This window comes from Chiloscyllium plagiosum, unplaced genomic scaffold (genome assembly GCF_037043375.1).
Source record: "Chiloscyllium plagiosum isolate Xiang-an unplaced genomic scaffold, Cpla_swu_hap1 HiC_scaffold_39, whole genome shotgun sequence".
NCBI lineage: Eukaryota > Metazoa > Chordata > Chondrichthyes > Orectolobiformes > Hemiscylliidae > Chiloscyllium > Chiloscyllium plagiosum.
Genome location: NW_028270177.1, coordinates 2,032,938 through 2,050,649, shown reverse-complemented (window position 1 = coordinate 2,050,649; position 17,712 = coordinate 2,032,938). Strand labels below are relative to the sequence as shown.

At 42.5% G+C, this 17,712-nt stretch overlaps 1 protein-coding gene across 4 annotated transcripts in view; it reads right to left on the bottom strand.

The window, feature by feature from the left end:
* The window catches only part of slc24a1 (solute carrier family 24 member 1), a 49,229-nt gene that overhangs the window by 25,404 nt on the left and 6,113 nt on the right, over positions 1–17,712 (bottom strand). For 2 of the 4 annotated variants that reach the window (XM_043674600.2, XM_043674603.2), the window contains exons 2-4: positions 15,068–15,151; positions 8,888–8,941; positions 4,039–4,147 (exon numbers count right to left, since the gene is read on the bottom strand). In XM_043674600.2, the coding sequence (XP_043530535.2) occupies positions 4,039–4,147; positions 8,888–8,941; positions 15,068–15,151 (247 nt within the window). The remainder of the gene's footprint in view (positions 1–4,038; positions 4,148–8,887; positions 8,942–15,067; positions 15,152–17,712) is intronic. The other 2 variants (XM_043674601.2, XM_043674602.2) reach the window with 2 other exon arrangements.

Genomic DNA, 17,712 nt, shown 5'->3' with positions numbered 1-17,712 from the left:
CTGTGGTTCAATAAAGCAGCTCACTATCACCTTCTCAAATAGGAATATGTCATAGATGCTGATTACACAGCCACATTCACAATTCATGAGAACACTGAGCTTTAGAGGTTACTCCTTTTCTGGAGAATATTCTGCTTCCCACTATCATTACGAGAAGGAATGTTTCCTAATTTCTATCCTAAATGTTCTGGCTCTGATTTTGAGGTTACCTCCTCAAGACTTTCCCACCAGTAGGACGAGTTAGACCGAAGGGTGTGTTTTCATGCTGTACCTCTCTGTGACTCTCATGTCTTGACAGTACAATCAATAACATTCTCTCAGCTTCATTGACTGGATGGCTCATTTGTGATGCAGAGTAACACCAACCGTTTCAGTTCAATTCTTGCACCAGCTGAGGTCACGATGAAGGATTCTCCTTCTCAAACTCTCCCCCCACTGACAGTACAGAGACCCTCAAGTTAAACCACCAGCAGTCATCTCTGTCTAATGAGCGAGCAGCCCTGTGGTCTGCTAGAATTATGTAAGTTCTTTACCTTAAATATCCCAGCCACAATGGCCATGTTTTGAGATTTTGTTTTATCTAATCACTGCTCCATATATTAATCGGGAGCCCCTGGAAATAAAGTAGGAGAGGCAGAATAAGTCCCAGTGCGGTACTCTTGCTTATTATTCCTTTCCCACCTGCTCCCTGACCACAGCTTTACCCAATGTTCACTGTCCACCTCTGACGTCTCCTTGGCTCAATGGATTAAACTCTCACCTTTGAGCCGAATGGTCCTGGATTCCAGCCCTGTTTGGAAAGTTAAATACAAGATCGAGACTATTGTAGAAGGAGATTATTTTTGGATGTAGTATTTACAGACATTTTTCTGTTGAGACCATAAGAAATAGGAACAGGAGGCGGCCATTTGGCCCCTCAAGCCTGCTCTGCCATTCAGTAGGATCATGGCTGATCTGACCTTCCTGCAGCTACCCCGTGACCCTTGAATCCCGGCCAATCTATCTAGGTTTTAAATATACACACGAACTCTGTCCCCAAGGCTCTCTAAGCTGGAACCAGACCATGGTGCTAGTCAAAAGAAAGCAGAGGAAGTCTTTCTAGTGTCTTTGACCAATATTCCTCCAAAATTAACATTGATAAAAGTAGACAATTTGGTCATTACCACATTATTCTTGCAGGAATTTACTGTCATTGATCATACTATTTCCTACATAATAACAGTGACCACACAAGTCCATTTTGGCTGTTTTGGGATGTCTCAAAATATTTAAACCTGCTGTAGAATCCAAAACTTGCTTTCTTGCTTAAAGCAGGTGGGTTTTGGAGGCTGTTTGTCGAGAGAGTGGGACACCCTGCTGCATCTAATACCATCCTCATTAAACCCTGTATCCAGCAGATCACCAGGCACCAATCATTAACAAAAGCTCAACTCATTACCCTTTCCATCAGTCTCAACAGCTCACTCGAATACCCAGTTAAACCCTGTTCAAACAAAACCAAAATATCACATATACTGGAGATATGAAACTAAAACAAAAAATCCACAGGAAACTCAGCAGATCTGGCAAGGGAACCAGAATGAACATTTCAGGTGGCAACGATCTTACTTCAAGACTGTTCTCAGCACAGAGCTGAAAATGTGTTGCTGGAAAAGCGCAGCAGGTCAGGCAGCATCCAAGGAACAGGAGAATCGACATTTCAGGCATAAGCCCTTCTTCAGGAATCCCTGTTCTCAGCACAGAGCAGAGATCTCAGGCCCTTCCTGATTGATACATCTCAGTTCCAAGTCAGATGGAGAGGATTCTGCTAAGGAATTTGGGAGATAGTTTATGCTAAATATTGCTGTCACCTCCTAGCTCAAGTCTTCTCAATGTAGCGTTGCCAGCCCTCCTGGCCTGTCATGTGGGTTTCAGAAATTAAAACTTAATTTCCAGCTCTCAGCTACCAGGAAAATCCCCAGCTACAAGCCAGGCATTAAAACTCAGTTTTTTTAAACATCTCTGTTTATTTAATATTCAAAGAGTTTAGATGAGAAAGTGTTTGACTGTCCAAAATCTCCAGTTGGATAATAAAGAATTTGCTTATTTTCTAATTGGTTGTGTGTAGGCAGATTGTTATAACCAATGGTTTTGTAACTAGATCAGTTACAGTGATCAGTCAAATGTGTTTTATAATAATGGAATGGAAAGGAGGTTATACAGGTTTCCATGTGTGTTTGATACATTGTCAGCTGTCGTGTCTTGTAGTTATCTGCTTAGCTTCAAATCTCTGCTTATCTATTTTTGAAAAACAGAGTTGATAATCCTTCAGAGTGATTAGGGGTCAGAGGCAGTTTGACAGCTAGAAAGGAGATTGACACATGAATGAGATAAAAGGTCAACATTTTGTCAAGAATTTGAAGCTTTTTTTAAGGTTAGCTAATAATGCATTGTTCATTCGAGGCAGAGGTCAGGAGGCAGTTGAACTTATACTCACTGGCCTTTAGCAAGGTGTTCACATTGCGACATGTAAAATTTCTAAGGGGTGTGACGAGGAAGTCCCTGGGACACTGGCCGGTCTGGAATATGGGGATGACAATTTAGAATAGAGTCAGAAGAAATTTTTTCACTCAAATATTTCATTAAAATGGTGGACTGAGAGTAGTATGGATCTTGAAGCTGCTCTGAGAGTCAGGCTTATTTCTAGATTTACTTCCAGATTTCTTACAGGTATTAAGAAATGTTTGGAGGGATATGGGCCAAGTGCAGGTGGGTGGGACTACAGGATTATGGTTAGCTTGGACTGGTTGGATTGAAAAGTCTGTTTCCGTGCTGTATGACTCTATGACTAAAACAATTAAGAATCTTTGAAATTTTCATAGTTTTCTAACTCAGCTGACCTTTCACTCTCTTAAATGTAGCAAATTATGGATCTTGCTTACTCATTGGTTCTGGGTTGTGGAATTAAATCTTATACTAGATTAGCTTCCTACCAGAATCTGGATAAACTAGCAAATCATTCAATTTTGTTATTGCAACTCCTATTTCACAAAGAAAGATCAAAACAGAAAATAGATGCAAGAGTAGGCCATTCAACTCTTCGAGCTTGCTCCCCCATCCAATATAATCATGGCTGATCATCTGACTCAGTCTGCTGTTCCTGCTTTTCCCCCAATACCCTTTGACCCCTTTAGCCCCATGTGCTGCAACCAACTCCTTAAAATCGGACAATGTTTGGCCTCAACTGCTTTCTGTGATAAAGAATTCTGCAGGCTCATTAGTCACTGAGTGAAGAAATTTCTCTTTATCTCAGTCCTAAATGGTTTATCTGGTAACCTTAGATTATGACCCCTGGTTCTGGACTCTTCTGTATGTCATTTCCATGGATGTAATACTGTCTCTAATTTCCCTTGTAAGCCATGGTTAAGCCACTTTTCCTGTTTTACTTCTGCGACAGTCAGGCATGAATAATCTTTGCAGTTCTCCCATATACACATGTTGCCTGTCCACCACTAACCCTTTCACTAATGTTTCGCGTTCTATCATAGCCAACTCACACCTCATACCATTGTAGTTTCCAAAGAAGTGTAGCTTATGCTGCTAAATTATATCAAGATTGTGCAAGGAAGTTGTTCTTGATTGGATGAAATCAATGGAATTGTCACCAACCAAACTGGTTCTAGTCAGTCTTTGCTCAATATTGAGGAAATAGATGTTTTATACAGTGTCATGTGATACCTTCAAAAGGACAAAATGTCCCAATCTGACAGCTGGATATATTGGGTTTCACTGAAATGAACAGCAGATCAACCTGACTTAGAATTAAATTCAATTTGCTGCAGAGGTAAACAAGTTATTTATTGTCCCTTCATTTTTTGATACGGAGTTACATCAACATGAGTTGAAGTCATTGCATCTGAGTACTTCACAATTGCAGAAAAATTTTCAGCAAAGGCACTGCCACTTTCCGCTCACTCTGAATGAACTAATTTGGTGAGGTCTTCAGTTGCTACGTAACCAGCTGTCAGAGAGTAGCAGACAGAAGCTTCAGTCATTTACCTTCAGCCAAGGGGTCCAGCGTATTGATCATGAGCTGGAAGATAGTGTTCCGCAGCATGCTGTTGTGTAGTGACGGTGTGCTACTTCCTCGAGTTAGAATCGCTTTGGGCTAAACATTAAACAAGAAAATACACCAACATATTGCATGCAATTTACACCATAGGTTGCAGAAGCCTGTTCATAAGTGATTGTTTCAAATTCAAGGAAAATGTTCAATAGGAATTCCATATGAGACCATAGATATAAGAGCAGATAGTCCTCAACTCCACTTACCTGCCCTTTCCCAAAACTCTTCATTCCCTCACTGATTAAAAACCTATTTCTCAGCCTTAAATATACTCGATGACCCAGCCTCGATAGCCCTCTGAGATAAACCACCTTCTGAAAGAAGAAATTCCTCCTCATCTCTGTCTTAATTATATGGCCCCTTATTCTGAGGTTATCTCCTTTAGTGCTGGTTACTCCCAGGGAAACAATTGTTCCACATCAACCCTGTCAAGCCCCCTAAGAATCACGTCTGGGAAGCGAGAAAGGTTGCTAAGCCGCTGGCGAGGATATTTGCCTCCTCCCTCTCCACGGGAGTCGTACCGGAGGATTGGAAGGAGGCGAATGTTGTTTCTCTTTTCAAGAAGGGTAATAGGGAAATCCCTGGCAGTTACAGACCAGTCAGTCTCACGTCTGTGGTCAGCAAAGTTTTGGAAAGAATTCTGAGGGATAGGACTTATGACTATTTGGCAAAGCATAGTGTGATTAAAGGCAGTCAGCATGACTTTGTGAGGGGCAGGTCATGCCTCACAAATCTTATTGAGTTCTTTGAGGAGGTATCAAGACAGGTCGACAAAGGTCAAACAGTGGATGTGGTGTATATGGATTTCAGCAAGGCATTTGATAGGGTTCCCCATGGTAGGCTCATGCATAAAGTCAGAAAGTATGGGATACAGGGAGATTTGGCTCAGGATTCAGAATTGGGCTGGCTACAGAAGGTAGAGAGTGGTTGTAGATGGAAAGTATTCTGCCTGGAGGTCAGTGTTGAGTGGGGTCCTGCAGGGCTCTGCTCTTGGGCCTCTGCTCTTTGTAATTTTTTATACATGACTCAGATGAGGAGGTTGAGAGGTGTGTTAGTAAATTTGCAGATGACACAAAGGTTGGAGGTGTTGTCAATAGTTTCGAGGGCTACTGCAGGCTGCAGCGCGACATAGACAGGATGCAGAGCTGGACTGAGAAATGGCAGATGGAGTTCAACCTGGATAAATGCAAAGTGATGCATTTTGGAAGGTCGAACTTGAATGCTGAATATAGAATTAAAGACAGGATTCTTGGCAGTGTGGAGAAACAGAGGGATCTGGGTGTGCAAGTACATAGATCCCTCAAAGTTGCCACCCAAGTGAATCGGGTTGTTAAGAAAGCATATGGTGTTTTGGCTTTCATTAACAGGGGATCGAGTTTAAGAGCCGAGAGGTTTTGCTGCAGTTGTACAAGTCCCTGGTGAGACCACACTTGGAATATTGTGTCCAGTTCTGGTCACCCTACTACAGGAAAGATACAGAGGCTTTGGAGAGGGTGCAATGGAGGTTTACCAGGATGCTGTCTGGACTGGAGGGCTTGCCTTATGAAGAAAGGTTGAATAAGCTCGGACTTTTCTCTCTGGAGAGAAGGAGGAAGAGATGAGACCTGATCGAGGTATATAAAATAATGAGAGGAATAGATAGGATCAATAGCCAGAGACTTTTCCCCAGGGCAGGAGTGACTGGTACGAGAAGTCATAGTTTTAAGATATTAGGAGGAAGGTATAAAGGAAATGTCAGAGGTAGGTTGTTTACGCAGAGAGTTGTGAATACATGGAATATGTTGCCAGCTGTGGTGGTGGAAGCAGAGTCATTGGGGACATTTAAGCGACTGCTGGACATGCACATGGATAGCAGTGAGTTGAGGGGGGCGTAGGTTAAGTTACTATATTTTACATTAGGATTAAACCTCGGCACAACATCGTGGGCCAAAGGGCCTGTTCTGTGCTGTACTTTTCTATGTTCTGTGTGTTCAGTAAGATCTCCTCCCATTTTTCTAAACCCCAATGAGTACAGGCCCAACCTATTCATCCTCTCCTCATAAAACAATCCCTCCATACCTTGGATCAGCCAAGTGATCCTTCTCTGGACTACCCCCAGAGCCAATATATCTGTCCTTAGACAAGGGGATTAAAACCATTCACAGCATTCCAGCTGTGTCTAACTAGTGCCTAGTATAGTTTTAGCAAAACTTCCCTATTTTAATAGTTCACTCCCTTTGAAATAAAGACCAACATTCTATTTACTTTGGTAAAAACAATGACTGCAGATGCTGGAAACCAGAGTCTAGATCAGAGTGGTGCTGGAAAAGCACAGCAGGTCAGGCAGCATCGGAGAAGCAGGAAAATCGATGATTCGGGCAAAAGCCCTTCATCAGGAATACAGGCAGGAAGCCGATAGAGTGGAAAGTGGAGTGGAGAGTCCCCCCTCTAATTTGTCTCTCCACTCTGCAGACACCCTGCCTCTATTCCTGATGAAGGGCTTTTGCCCGAAACGTCAATTTTCCTGCTCCTTGGATGCTGCCTGACCTGCTGTGCTTTTCCAGCACCACTCTAATCTAGAATCTATTTACTTTGCCTACTACCTGCTGAACTTGGATACTAGCTTCTTGTGATTTATGCATGATGTCCCCCTAGATCCTCCTATGCTGCAGTTTTCTGCAGTTGTTCGCAATTTAAACAATATTTAGTTCCTGTATTTTTCCTGCCAAAGAGTGTCACCTCGCATTGTTACACATTATGTTCCATCTGCCAAGTTTTGGCTCAGTTGCTTAACTTGCCTGTATCTCCCAGTATATCCTCACCATTTGCCTTCCTTTTTGTGTCACCTGCAAACCTGGCCATAGTACATTCACTTCTCTCATCCAAATCAGTAATATATATTGTGGTGCCAGCACTGATCCCTGTGGTACACCACAAGTTACAGGTTGCCATCCTGAAAATGCCCCCTTCTTCTAACTCTCTATCTTCTATTAATTAGTGAATTCTCTCTCCATGCCAATATATTGCCCACAACAACTATTCTTATTTGAAATGCCCTTCTATGTGGTAACTTATTGAACACCTTTTAGAAATCCAAATATATTATACTGGTTTTCTGTGAAAGAACTATAATAAATGTGACAGCCACAATTTCCCCTCATGAAGCCTGTTCTGCGCTGTACTAGGTTTGATTACATTATGTATTTCTAAAAGCTCTGCTGTTACATTCTTTATAATAGATTCTAACACTTTCCCAATTACAGATGTTAAGCTAACTGGCCTACAGTTTCAAAAACAGGAATTGCTGGAAAAGCTCAGCAGGTCTGGCAGAATCTATGGACAGAAATCAGAGTTAATGTTTTGGGTCAAATGACCCTCAGAACCCCTACAGTTTCCTGTTTTTGGTCTCCTTCCCTTTTTAAGTAAAGGTATTACATTGGCAATTCTCTAATCCTCTGGCACTGTTCCAGAATCTAAGGATTCTTGGAAAATTACTCCCAGTGCATCCACTATCTCTCCAGTTACTTCCTTTAATATCCCAGGATGCATCCCAACAGGTCTCAGCCCTATTAGTTTCCCTGGCACTTTTTGTTCCAGTGATTATTGTTTTTATTTCCTCTCCCCTTTTGCCCCTTGATTATTTTTGAAATGCTATTGTATTCCCCTGTGAAGACTGATAGAAGGTATTTGTTGAAGCCGCTGTCATTTTCTGATTCCCCAGAATTAGTTCCCCAGGTTCATTCTGTAAGGGGCTTATGTTCACTTTGGTGACTCTCGTTTTTTATATATTTAAAGACGTTCTTGCTGTCTGTTTTGATCATATTTATTAGTTTACCTTCAAACTTTACTTTCTCCCTCTGTTTTATCATCTTTTGTTGGTTTTATAAAATTATCCCAATCCTGTGGCTTCCTAATAATTTTGAACAAATTGTATGTTTTTTTCTTTCAATCTGATGTTATCTGTATCTTCGTTGGTTAACCAAGGTTACTTTATCCCCTTCTTAGAATCCTTCTTCCTTACTGCGACTAATTGTTCTTTTGAGATATGAATTATTTTCTTAACCATCTGCCATTGCATAGCATCCATATTCATTTTCATTCAGACTCAGCATTTAATAGCATTCATGAATATTTCTCCTGAATAATTCTTTGAATTTCTCTCGTTCTGCCCTCTTTACATCCTGGATTTTAAATAGTTCACCATTGAAATTACCTCATAAGGTACTCCCACTCTCTGCTTCTTTTCCTCCCTTATGACACTGTTTAAAACTTACCTCTTTGACCAAGATTTTGGCTACTGGTTCTTGTGTGACTCAGTGTCAAATTTTTACTATGTATTAATACTAGGTCTGTATTATTATGTGAAAGGTGCTACATCAATATGGCTTGTTGTTGTACTTAGTAAGCATTTCTACACCTATATCAGATTCATTCTATGACCACTCCATACAAAATGTGTAAGATTCTCTGGGTCAATCTCACTGTTCACTCTCTCTGCTTCTCTTCGCCCTCCATGTGAGTACAATGGAACATTCTGGGCAATGGTTCATGTCAGCTCTTTGCCTGACGTCATTGCACTTTGAACACACTTTGGAACAGGGTGAAACAGATTAATTGGAACTGAAAACTCATCTCTATAAAGATTGGCAATTGTGTCTTTGGCTGGATTGTAACTTTATAACCACAAATATCTAGAAATCTCTCCCTGCGTCTTTCAAAGTTATTGACAAATCACAATCTCTTGCCCAAATCCCTGGTTTCACTTCGTCAAAGATTTGAGTCTTTGGTGGTTTAAATTTTTACCTTAAGTCTGTTGTTTTCTTCCTTTTCTTCTTGTTTGCTTTCAGAATCAATATTCTTCATCATGTAAGCAAAAGAAATGGGAAATGATTGATCATTGGGATAGTTAACATGGTTAACAGAAGAAAGTATTGAATGAGAGTGAGCTGCTTGTGCCTCAGGACAGATCAGGTCACCATTTCTCTCAGCTTCACGTCAAGTGACAGTGAATGCTGTCCTCCCTATCGAGCTCTTGATTCAAAGTGTCCCTTTCTCCATAACTCTGTACCCTCCAAGACTAACACTATGCCCACAGGGCTTCTTGGGTGGTCAACTGGAGGTGGGGGGGAGGGCAATACACTCCTTGTACTTCTGCTTCTAAAGTCTGTTTTGTAATATTGAGGGTGGTGTTAGTCAAGACAGAGAGAGACTGCACACCAATTCCTGTAGAGATCCCCCTGTCCACGCAGTCGATGACTGAAGAATGTCAGATCCTCAGTACAGTGTTTATCAGAATCTGTGTTCATGAGTGAACCCAAAACACAGTGCAGCTAAACATGGCTAGTCCAAGTGGATATAATTAGAACCATGTTGGAAACGTTATGAACTAGACCTGCCATATAAATACTGTGGCTACAGAAGCAGATCAGTGGCTCGGAATCCTGCAGGGAGTAACTTACCTCCTGACTCACCAAAGCATGTCCCACCATCTACAAGGCACAAATTAGGAGGGTGATGGAATACTCCCCACTTGCTCTGGATGGGTGCAGCTCCAACAATATCAAGGAGCTTGACACCATCCAGGACAAAGCTACTCAGTTGATTGGCTTCACATCCACAGATGTACTATCTTGTACCATCTACAAGATGCATTGCAGAAATTCATCAAGGCACCTTTAGACAGCACCTTCCAAACCCACAACCACTTCCATCTAGAAGGACAGGGGTAGCAGATGCATGAAAACACCAGTCCCTGAAAATTCCCTTCCAAACTACTCACCATCCTGACTTGGAAATATATTGCTATTCCTATACTATCACAGGGTCAAAATCCTGGAATTCCCTCCCTAAGTGCATTGTGAGTCTACCTACAGCACAGGACTGCAGCAGTTCAAGAAGGCAGAGCACTCCCACCTTCTCAAGGGGCAACTAGGGATGGGCAATAAATGCTGGCCCAGCCAGCGACACCCTCATCTCATGAATAAACAGGGAAAAGGCAGAGAAGGGAAGAGGGAAAGTGCTAGGGGAACCATGAGATCATAAGACATAGGGCCAGAATTAGGCCATTCAGCCCATCAAGTCTGCTCCACCATTTGATCAAGACTGATATGTTTCTCAATCCCATTCTCCCAATAATTCTTGATCTCTTTACTAATCAAGAAGTTATCTATCTCTGACTTAAATGCATTCAATGACTTAGCCTCCACACCCTTCTGTTGCCATGAGTTCCACGGATTCACTACTCTCTGGCTGAAGAAATTCCTCATTTATTAGTCCTACAGTGTCATCTCTTCACTCTGAGCTGGGCCTTCAGCTCCTAGTCTCAGGAAGGAGAGATACAGACAGATAAACAGACAGACAGACAGAGGGAGAAGGGTTTGTCTCTCCCTTTTGGTAAATCTCTATCCCCACATCAACTGTAGTGGGGAGTGGGGCAGCCCAAACAGAGCAACACTGTCACTACTGAGAGTTAGTTAATGAGCTCCACCACCGACCATGAATATCTTTTAAAAAGAACCCCCCACAATTAATAGAAATGATTTGGATGAGAATACAGAAGACATGAATTAGCAGGTGACACCAAAACTGGTGGCATAGTAGACAGTGGAGAAGGTTTTCTAGGATTACTAATGGATCTTGATCAAATGGATTAATGGGCTGAAAAATGCCAGATGGTGTTCAATCTGCATAAATGGGAGGTATTGCATTTTGTTACAACAAACAAGGGTGGGGCTTATGCAGTTAATGGTAGGGCCTTGGGTAGTATTACAGAACAGAGGAACCTAAGGGTTCAGGAAGATAATTCTTTCAAATTTGTGTCACGTATAGGCAGGGTGGTTAAAAAGGTATTTAGCATTCTTGTCTTCATTGCTCAGTCTTTTGAGTATAAGAGTTGAGAAGTCATGTTGAAGTTGTACAGGACATTGCTGAGTCCTTTTCTGGAATACTGTGTCCAGTTCTGGTCACCCAGTTGTAGGAAGGATATCAAGCTGGAGAGGATTCAGAAGAGATTTACCAGGATGTTGCCGGGTGTGGAAGTTTTGAGATATAAAGAAAAGTTGGATAGGCTGGAACTTTTTTTCACTGGAGCATAGGAGGTCAAGAGGTGACCTGATAAAAGTTTATGAAATAATGAGAGGTATAGATAGAGTTAATGATAGTTGTCTTTTCCCTTGGGTGGGGGATTTCATGACTAGGGGCACATTTTTAAGGTGAGAGGTGAGAGACTGAGAAAAGACATAAGAGGCAATGTTTTTACACAGAGTATGACTAGGAAAGGTTTGGAGCGATATGGGCTAGAAGCATGTAATGGGACTAGTTTAGTTTGGGATTATGTTTCACATGAACTGGTTGGACTGAAGGGACTGTTTCCATCCTGTATGACTCTAGGACTCTAAGTCAGGAGGCCTGGATTCAAGCCCCACCTGTAATAATATTTTTGAACAGGCTGATTGAAAATATTGACAGAGAAAAGCCTTTCTTTCTGGGAAGGGGTTGGGGTGGTCTATTCTTGAGGTGGAAACCTTCAGCTGGGCATTTGGAAATGTTGTGAGTCAGGGTCAGGTGGAAGAAGGTGGGTAGTTTCTTGGTCTCTCCCATTAGGAGTAAAGCTCTCAATTTAACCCCACTTGCTGCAAAGGGAACACATTTTGCCATTGACACCTGGCCAATAGGATCACATTCTAGGATGTGGCCAATAAAATTCAGGAACTGCCGCAACATGTGGCCTTGCCAAAAGCCAACAGATTTTATTGAGCGTTCTTTTTCTGGAAATGGGAGTAGGTGATCCTCCTTTAGGGAGAATTTACAAATGGCCTGGTGATATTGGATATTGTTTACAGCATTCCCGGTCTCTAACTCTCCTGCCCCCAGAATCTTCACCAAGTTGTGATTGTTAACCCTGAGAGGATGCTTAACTGCAAGATCTCTTATGAATCCTGTCTCACAACATGTGCTATATCTAAAACAGTCTGCTCCTAGGTGGATTCTGCAATGTGCTGCTCTAAGGAACAATCCCTAAAGCACTCTACCCCACTGTTGCTGCCCTTCTCACATTGGTCTGCTCTGCCCATTATACAGTCACTGAGCCACTCTCTCTCCCTCTCTCCCCCCCCCCCCCTCAGTCTGTCTGAAGGTGCTGACCCTGCTCATTGGCATTTGAAACATGATAGCAGTTAGTGAGGCTGGTTATCTACTAACTTGTTAATTTTCACTCGCATGTAGCAGGCTGCGTACCTTATCCACTAACCTTCTATTTTTAAATGTCTCTGCTTGTGACATTCATATGGAACTAGGGCTGGAGAGAATATATGTCTCTACATACAGTATTGTACCAATGAGCTACAAACAGAACTAAACCCTAACACTGAGTAACTGTCCAGCTGATACATGGAGCAGATAAAACTGTTTGAAGCTAATAAACACACAAAGATATTCAGATTTGTACTTTGTATAAATTGGAGATACAAGAAACAATTGTCAAACTAGTGGGCAATCTGGCATTCAATCCCAACAAACACACAGCCAAATCGATATTTCACAGTTTCTGAACACAGGAAGTAGGAGCAGGAGTTGGCCATAATGTTCCTCCAACCTCTTCAAACCCACTTTCCTATTCTAATTCTGCATCCATTAATTCCTCAGAAATAGAATAAATGTTGAATCTCAGCCTTGAATATACTGATCATCCAGAGCCCTCTAACTCAGAGATTTCCAGATACAGAACCTTCCAAGTGAAGAAAGTATTCCATGTCTCAATCCTAAATGGTTAACACTTTATCCTGAAACAATGACCCCTACTCAAATACTTCCCCTGGCAGGGCAAATAACCTCTCAGCATCTGCCCTGTCAAGGCTTCTCTGAATCTTATATTTTAATGATTCCCTCATCCCAATTATCTCTATGATTCTAGGTGCCAGACAGTATAGGTGTATTCTCCTCAATCTCTCATTTCAGGAATCAACTGAGTCAACTTTTGATGCACCATCTCTAAAGTTCAATGTTGTGTATTCCCCAGACAAATTATAAATGTTTCCGTATAAATGATGCAGAATAGATGGACAGTTACGTGGAGTATGAGAAAAACATAGATACTGCAGGGAGGGTCTGACATCAGCATAAATTTAAAGGACAAGAAAATTATCATCAGGATTTGCTTTGAATAATTCAGACCATGAGATAAAGAATTACACCATATTTCCTCAAAACATCTTTGAATTAAGCAAAGAAGATAGAATGCCTTCCATCACTCTGTGAAATGACATTGTTAACGCCTTCATGAAGGTTCTCTGTGATTGGTTATCCAGTGAGGCGTAGCCAGAGGAAATTTTCATGACGACATTGATAATGGTTTTATAAAGGATGCTTAAGCAAATATCCCAAAAGGTCAACATTAAACAGAAGTACAAGTGAAACAACATTTAAATCAATTATACTTTCATTGGTATTGGAATATTACACTTACAGAAAACTTCAAGCAACTGATCGTAGGAGAAAGTCCTAGAGTATTGTTTTAGTCTACACTTAATAACTTTCACTGGATAAATACAGACTGCAATCAGTGAATGAAAAGTGCAAAGGAGGATTTGCATTTCTGTAGCCGCATTCCTGACCTCAGGATGTATCAAGCAATTTACAGCCAATTCAGTGTTTTTCAGGTCATTGTTGTAAAGATGTATACGCAACTGCCTGTTTGTACACAACAACATCCCACAAACAGCAATGAAAAAATACTAGACAATTTATGTTTGTGAACAAATGTTGGCCAGGATGCTGTGAATAACTCCCCTTCTCTTGTTTAAATCTTTAATGTCACCTTGAAAGGGCAATTTGGACCGTGGTTTAACTTATCATTGGAAAGACAGCACCTCCAATAGTACAGTAAATGTGCGCTATATCAACCTTGCGATTTGTCAACCAACATGCTAAAAGAAAACTCTAGTGCAGTGCTTTAGCACATCAGAGATTTTGAAGGCAGTTCTGACAATAAAGCAGCACCAGAGGAGAAGGGGAGTCGACATTTCAGGTCGGAACCTTTCACCAATCCTGAAACGTCGACTCCCCTTCTCCTCTGATGCTGCTTGACCTGCAGTGTATTTTCCAGCTCCACTCTTTACCCACTCTGACTCTCCAGCATCTACAGTTCTCACTATCTCCAATTTTGAAAATAAAGGTAGAGTGGTTGCCTCCTTGGAGATGTTGACTATTTAGTTCCAAATGGCTGCCGGTACGTGACCCACATGATCATAGACGACAGATACAATGGGACACACGGGTCCACTGGGGTCCTCACTGATCAGGTATGGGAGTGCTAAAGCCATACTTTAGTTATTTGCCTAGTTTGTAGAAGTGGAATTAAACAAATCTAGGGAATGCTGTAAAATTATACAGTTCTGACCTGCGATGTATAAAAAGACGCGGGGAAAGTTATCACTGTGAAAATAGAAGAGGGAGAAGCTGAAAGTGATGGAACACTGTAACCGAAATGGAGGCTGCCAATATGCATCCCCATGGCAACCCCCAACCAATCAGAATCGACCTGTTTAGTCTGAGAAATCAGTTTTACAGTTAACTGTTTTGCTGCATCTCCATGCCAACAACGGACCAAACAATCAGCATCTTCTCATGCTGTATCAATTAGTTCCCATGTCTAGTTTCTTTCCTCAGAGTCCTGTTGGGTGTAAGATAAATGGTTTCAACTTCATGTCTCCTTTTAGCAATGTTCAGGGAAATGAATCAATACCACTGGCATTCTTTACTAATCTCCATTTGAAAGCAAGACCATTAACTTCCACACCACACAATCTGAAACCATAGCCACTAAGGTCTGCTCCCTTGGATAAATGAACAGGTCAAACTGATACTCTATCAAGTATCTTCTAGCCTTTATCAAACACCACTACCATTTTCTTTTCCTTCCCAGCATGCTGGCCCACTTAGCACTCTCATCAGAATTAGCCTTTGCTATGATGTGTCCATCTCTACCTGTACCTGCTTCAGGTGCTGGGTGGTGTTGGACTCTGCTGGGCTGTTTGGGAGAGATTGCTTCTCCGGTAGGCTCCCCTTGCCCTGTGAAAACAGCAGATGGGATGAGGAGATAAGCACATTTCCCTTATGTATTGGGTTGTCATCAAACACCTGGTCATGCCTATTAAGAGTACGTTTTGTAGAATATATGCAAAACACAGAATGTCCACGAGCTGCGTTACTTATCACTAACCTGCCGTGGGATTGTAATGTTCACTAACTGAATGTTGGAAAATGTCCCCTCCTCATCAAGCCCACATTACCCTTCACCTGTGGTTCAGGGGGAATGCCGTGTGTTGCCTTTAACATCCTTACAATGCTGTGCACTTGATGGGAATCTGATTCAATATTTTAATTGATTACAGACTTTAACAAGAGCTAACTATAATAGTTAAAGATGAGGGGTTTGGGTAGAAACAGGAGCTGCTATTGAAGGTGACCAAATCGGCAGTGTTCATCTCCCCCCAGGGTGGTTGAACTGTTTCTTTAAAAATAGAATCTTCCCGGTTTACACAACTCACTCCATAATAATATTTGTTCCTTATCTTTGTACAGCTCTTCCAGACGGTCTTATTGAAGTCCTTGACATTGTTGAAACAGTGATCAGTCTGTGGGTGAATTGTCAATGTGACTGGTGTAAATGTTCGGGAACTCACGCCTGGACCGTTTTACTGAACTGCTGTTAACCTGCATTTCCAGGTCCTTGTTCATGAGACAGGTTCCGTGTTCCTGTGAAGTCATTACAAAATCCAATACTGCACTGTTTACATTTCAAAGTGACCAAAGGGTTCACGAACTATTTTAGAAACATTAGTTTTTTTATTGCATGCAATTTGCCTACATAAAATTAAGTCAAATATTAAACAGCAAATGCTGGAGAAACTCCATGAGTTACACTACACTCTAAACGTTAACTCTGTTTCTCTCTCCACAGATGGTGCCAGACCTGCTGAGTTTCTATAGAAATTTCCGTTTTTATCTCAGATTTCCAGCATCTACAGCGTTTTGCTTTTATCGTAAATGAAATGCCCTCAGTGACCAGGTGGTGATTCAATGAAAAGATTCTGCATTAATGTTATTAAAGAAAGAGATTGAATTTGCTTTAAACTCACTCTCACCTTTCAATTCACCTAAAATTATCTACTGGGTGGAATCCTCAAACTGCCGGCGGGTGTCACAAACTCACTCACAATTTGGGTTCCCCCAGGCGGTTGTGTTTAAAATCTCATCAGAACCGGCCGGACCCGATGAGTGGTCTCGCCATGCTGCTTGCACTAAGATACCACGGAGCAGTGTATGTGAGTGTGTCAGAGAAACGCTCTTCAGACCAGACCGGCTCAGAACTTCACCGGCATGTCCTGTGGAAGGTGGACATTACCAACACCACAAGATAGTCAATAACCGCAAACAGCCTCACACCCTCACCCTCAAACACTCTCACACCCTCAAACACCCTCACACTCTCACACCCTCACACACCCTCACCCTCAAACACTCTCACACCTCACACCCCCTCAAACACCCTCACCCTTAAACACCCTCAAACACCCTCACACTCTCAAACATCCTCACACTCGCACACCCTCAAACACCCTCACACTCACACCCTCAAACACCCTCACACCCTCAAACTCTCACACCCTCACACTCTCAAACACCCTCACACTCACACCCTCAAACACCCTCACACCTTCAAACTCTCACACCCTCACACTCTCAAACACCCTCACACTCACACCCTCAAAAACCCTCACACCCTCAAACTCTCACACCCTCACACTCTCAAACACCCTCACACTCACACCCTCAAACACCCTCACACCCTCAAACTCTCACACCCTCACACTCTCAAACATCCTCACACTCGCACACCCTCAAACACCCTCACACTCACACCCTCAAACACCCTCACACCCTCAAGCACCCTCACACCCTCAAACACCCTCATACTCTCACACACCCTCACACCCTCAAACACCCTCACACACCCTCACCCCCTCACCCTCAAACACTCTCACACCTCACACCCCCTCAAATACCCTCACCCTTAAAAACCCTCACACCCTCAAACGCCCTCACACCCTCACCCTCAAACACCCACACAACCTCAAATACCCTCACACTCCCTCAAACACCCTCACCCTTAAACACCCTCACACCCTCAAACACTCTCACACACTCACCCTCACACCCTCAAACACCCTCACCCTCACACCCTCAAACACCCTCACACCCAAACACTCTCATACCCTCAAACACCCTTACCCTTAAAGGCCCTCACACCCTCATACACTCTCACACCCTCAAATACCCTCACATCCTCAAACACCCTCACACCCTCAAACACCCTCACATCCTCACCCTCACACCCTTAAACACTCTCACACCCTCAAACACCCTCACACCCCCTCAAACACCCTCACCCTTAAACACCCTCACACCCTCATACCCTCAAACACTCTCACACACTCACCCTCACACCCTCACACCCTCAAACACCCTCACCCTCAAACACCCTCACACCCTCAAACACCCTCAAACGCCCTCAGACCCTCACCCTCAAACACCCTCACACCCTCAAATGCCCTCACACCCTCAAACAC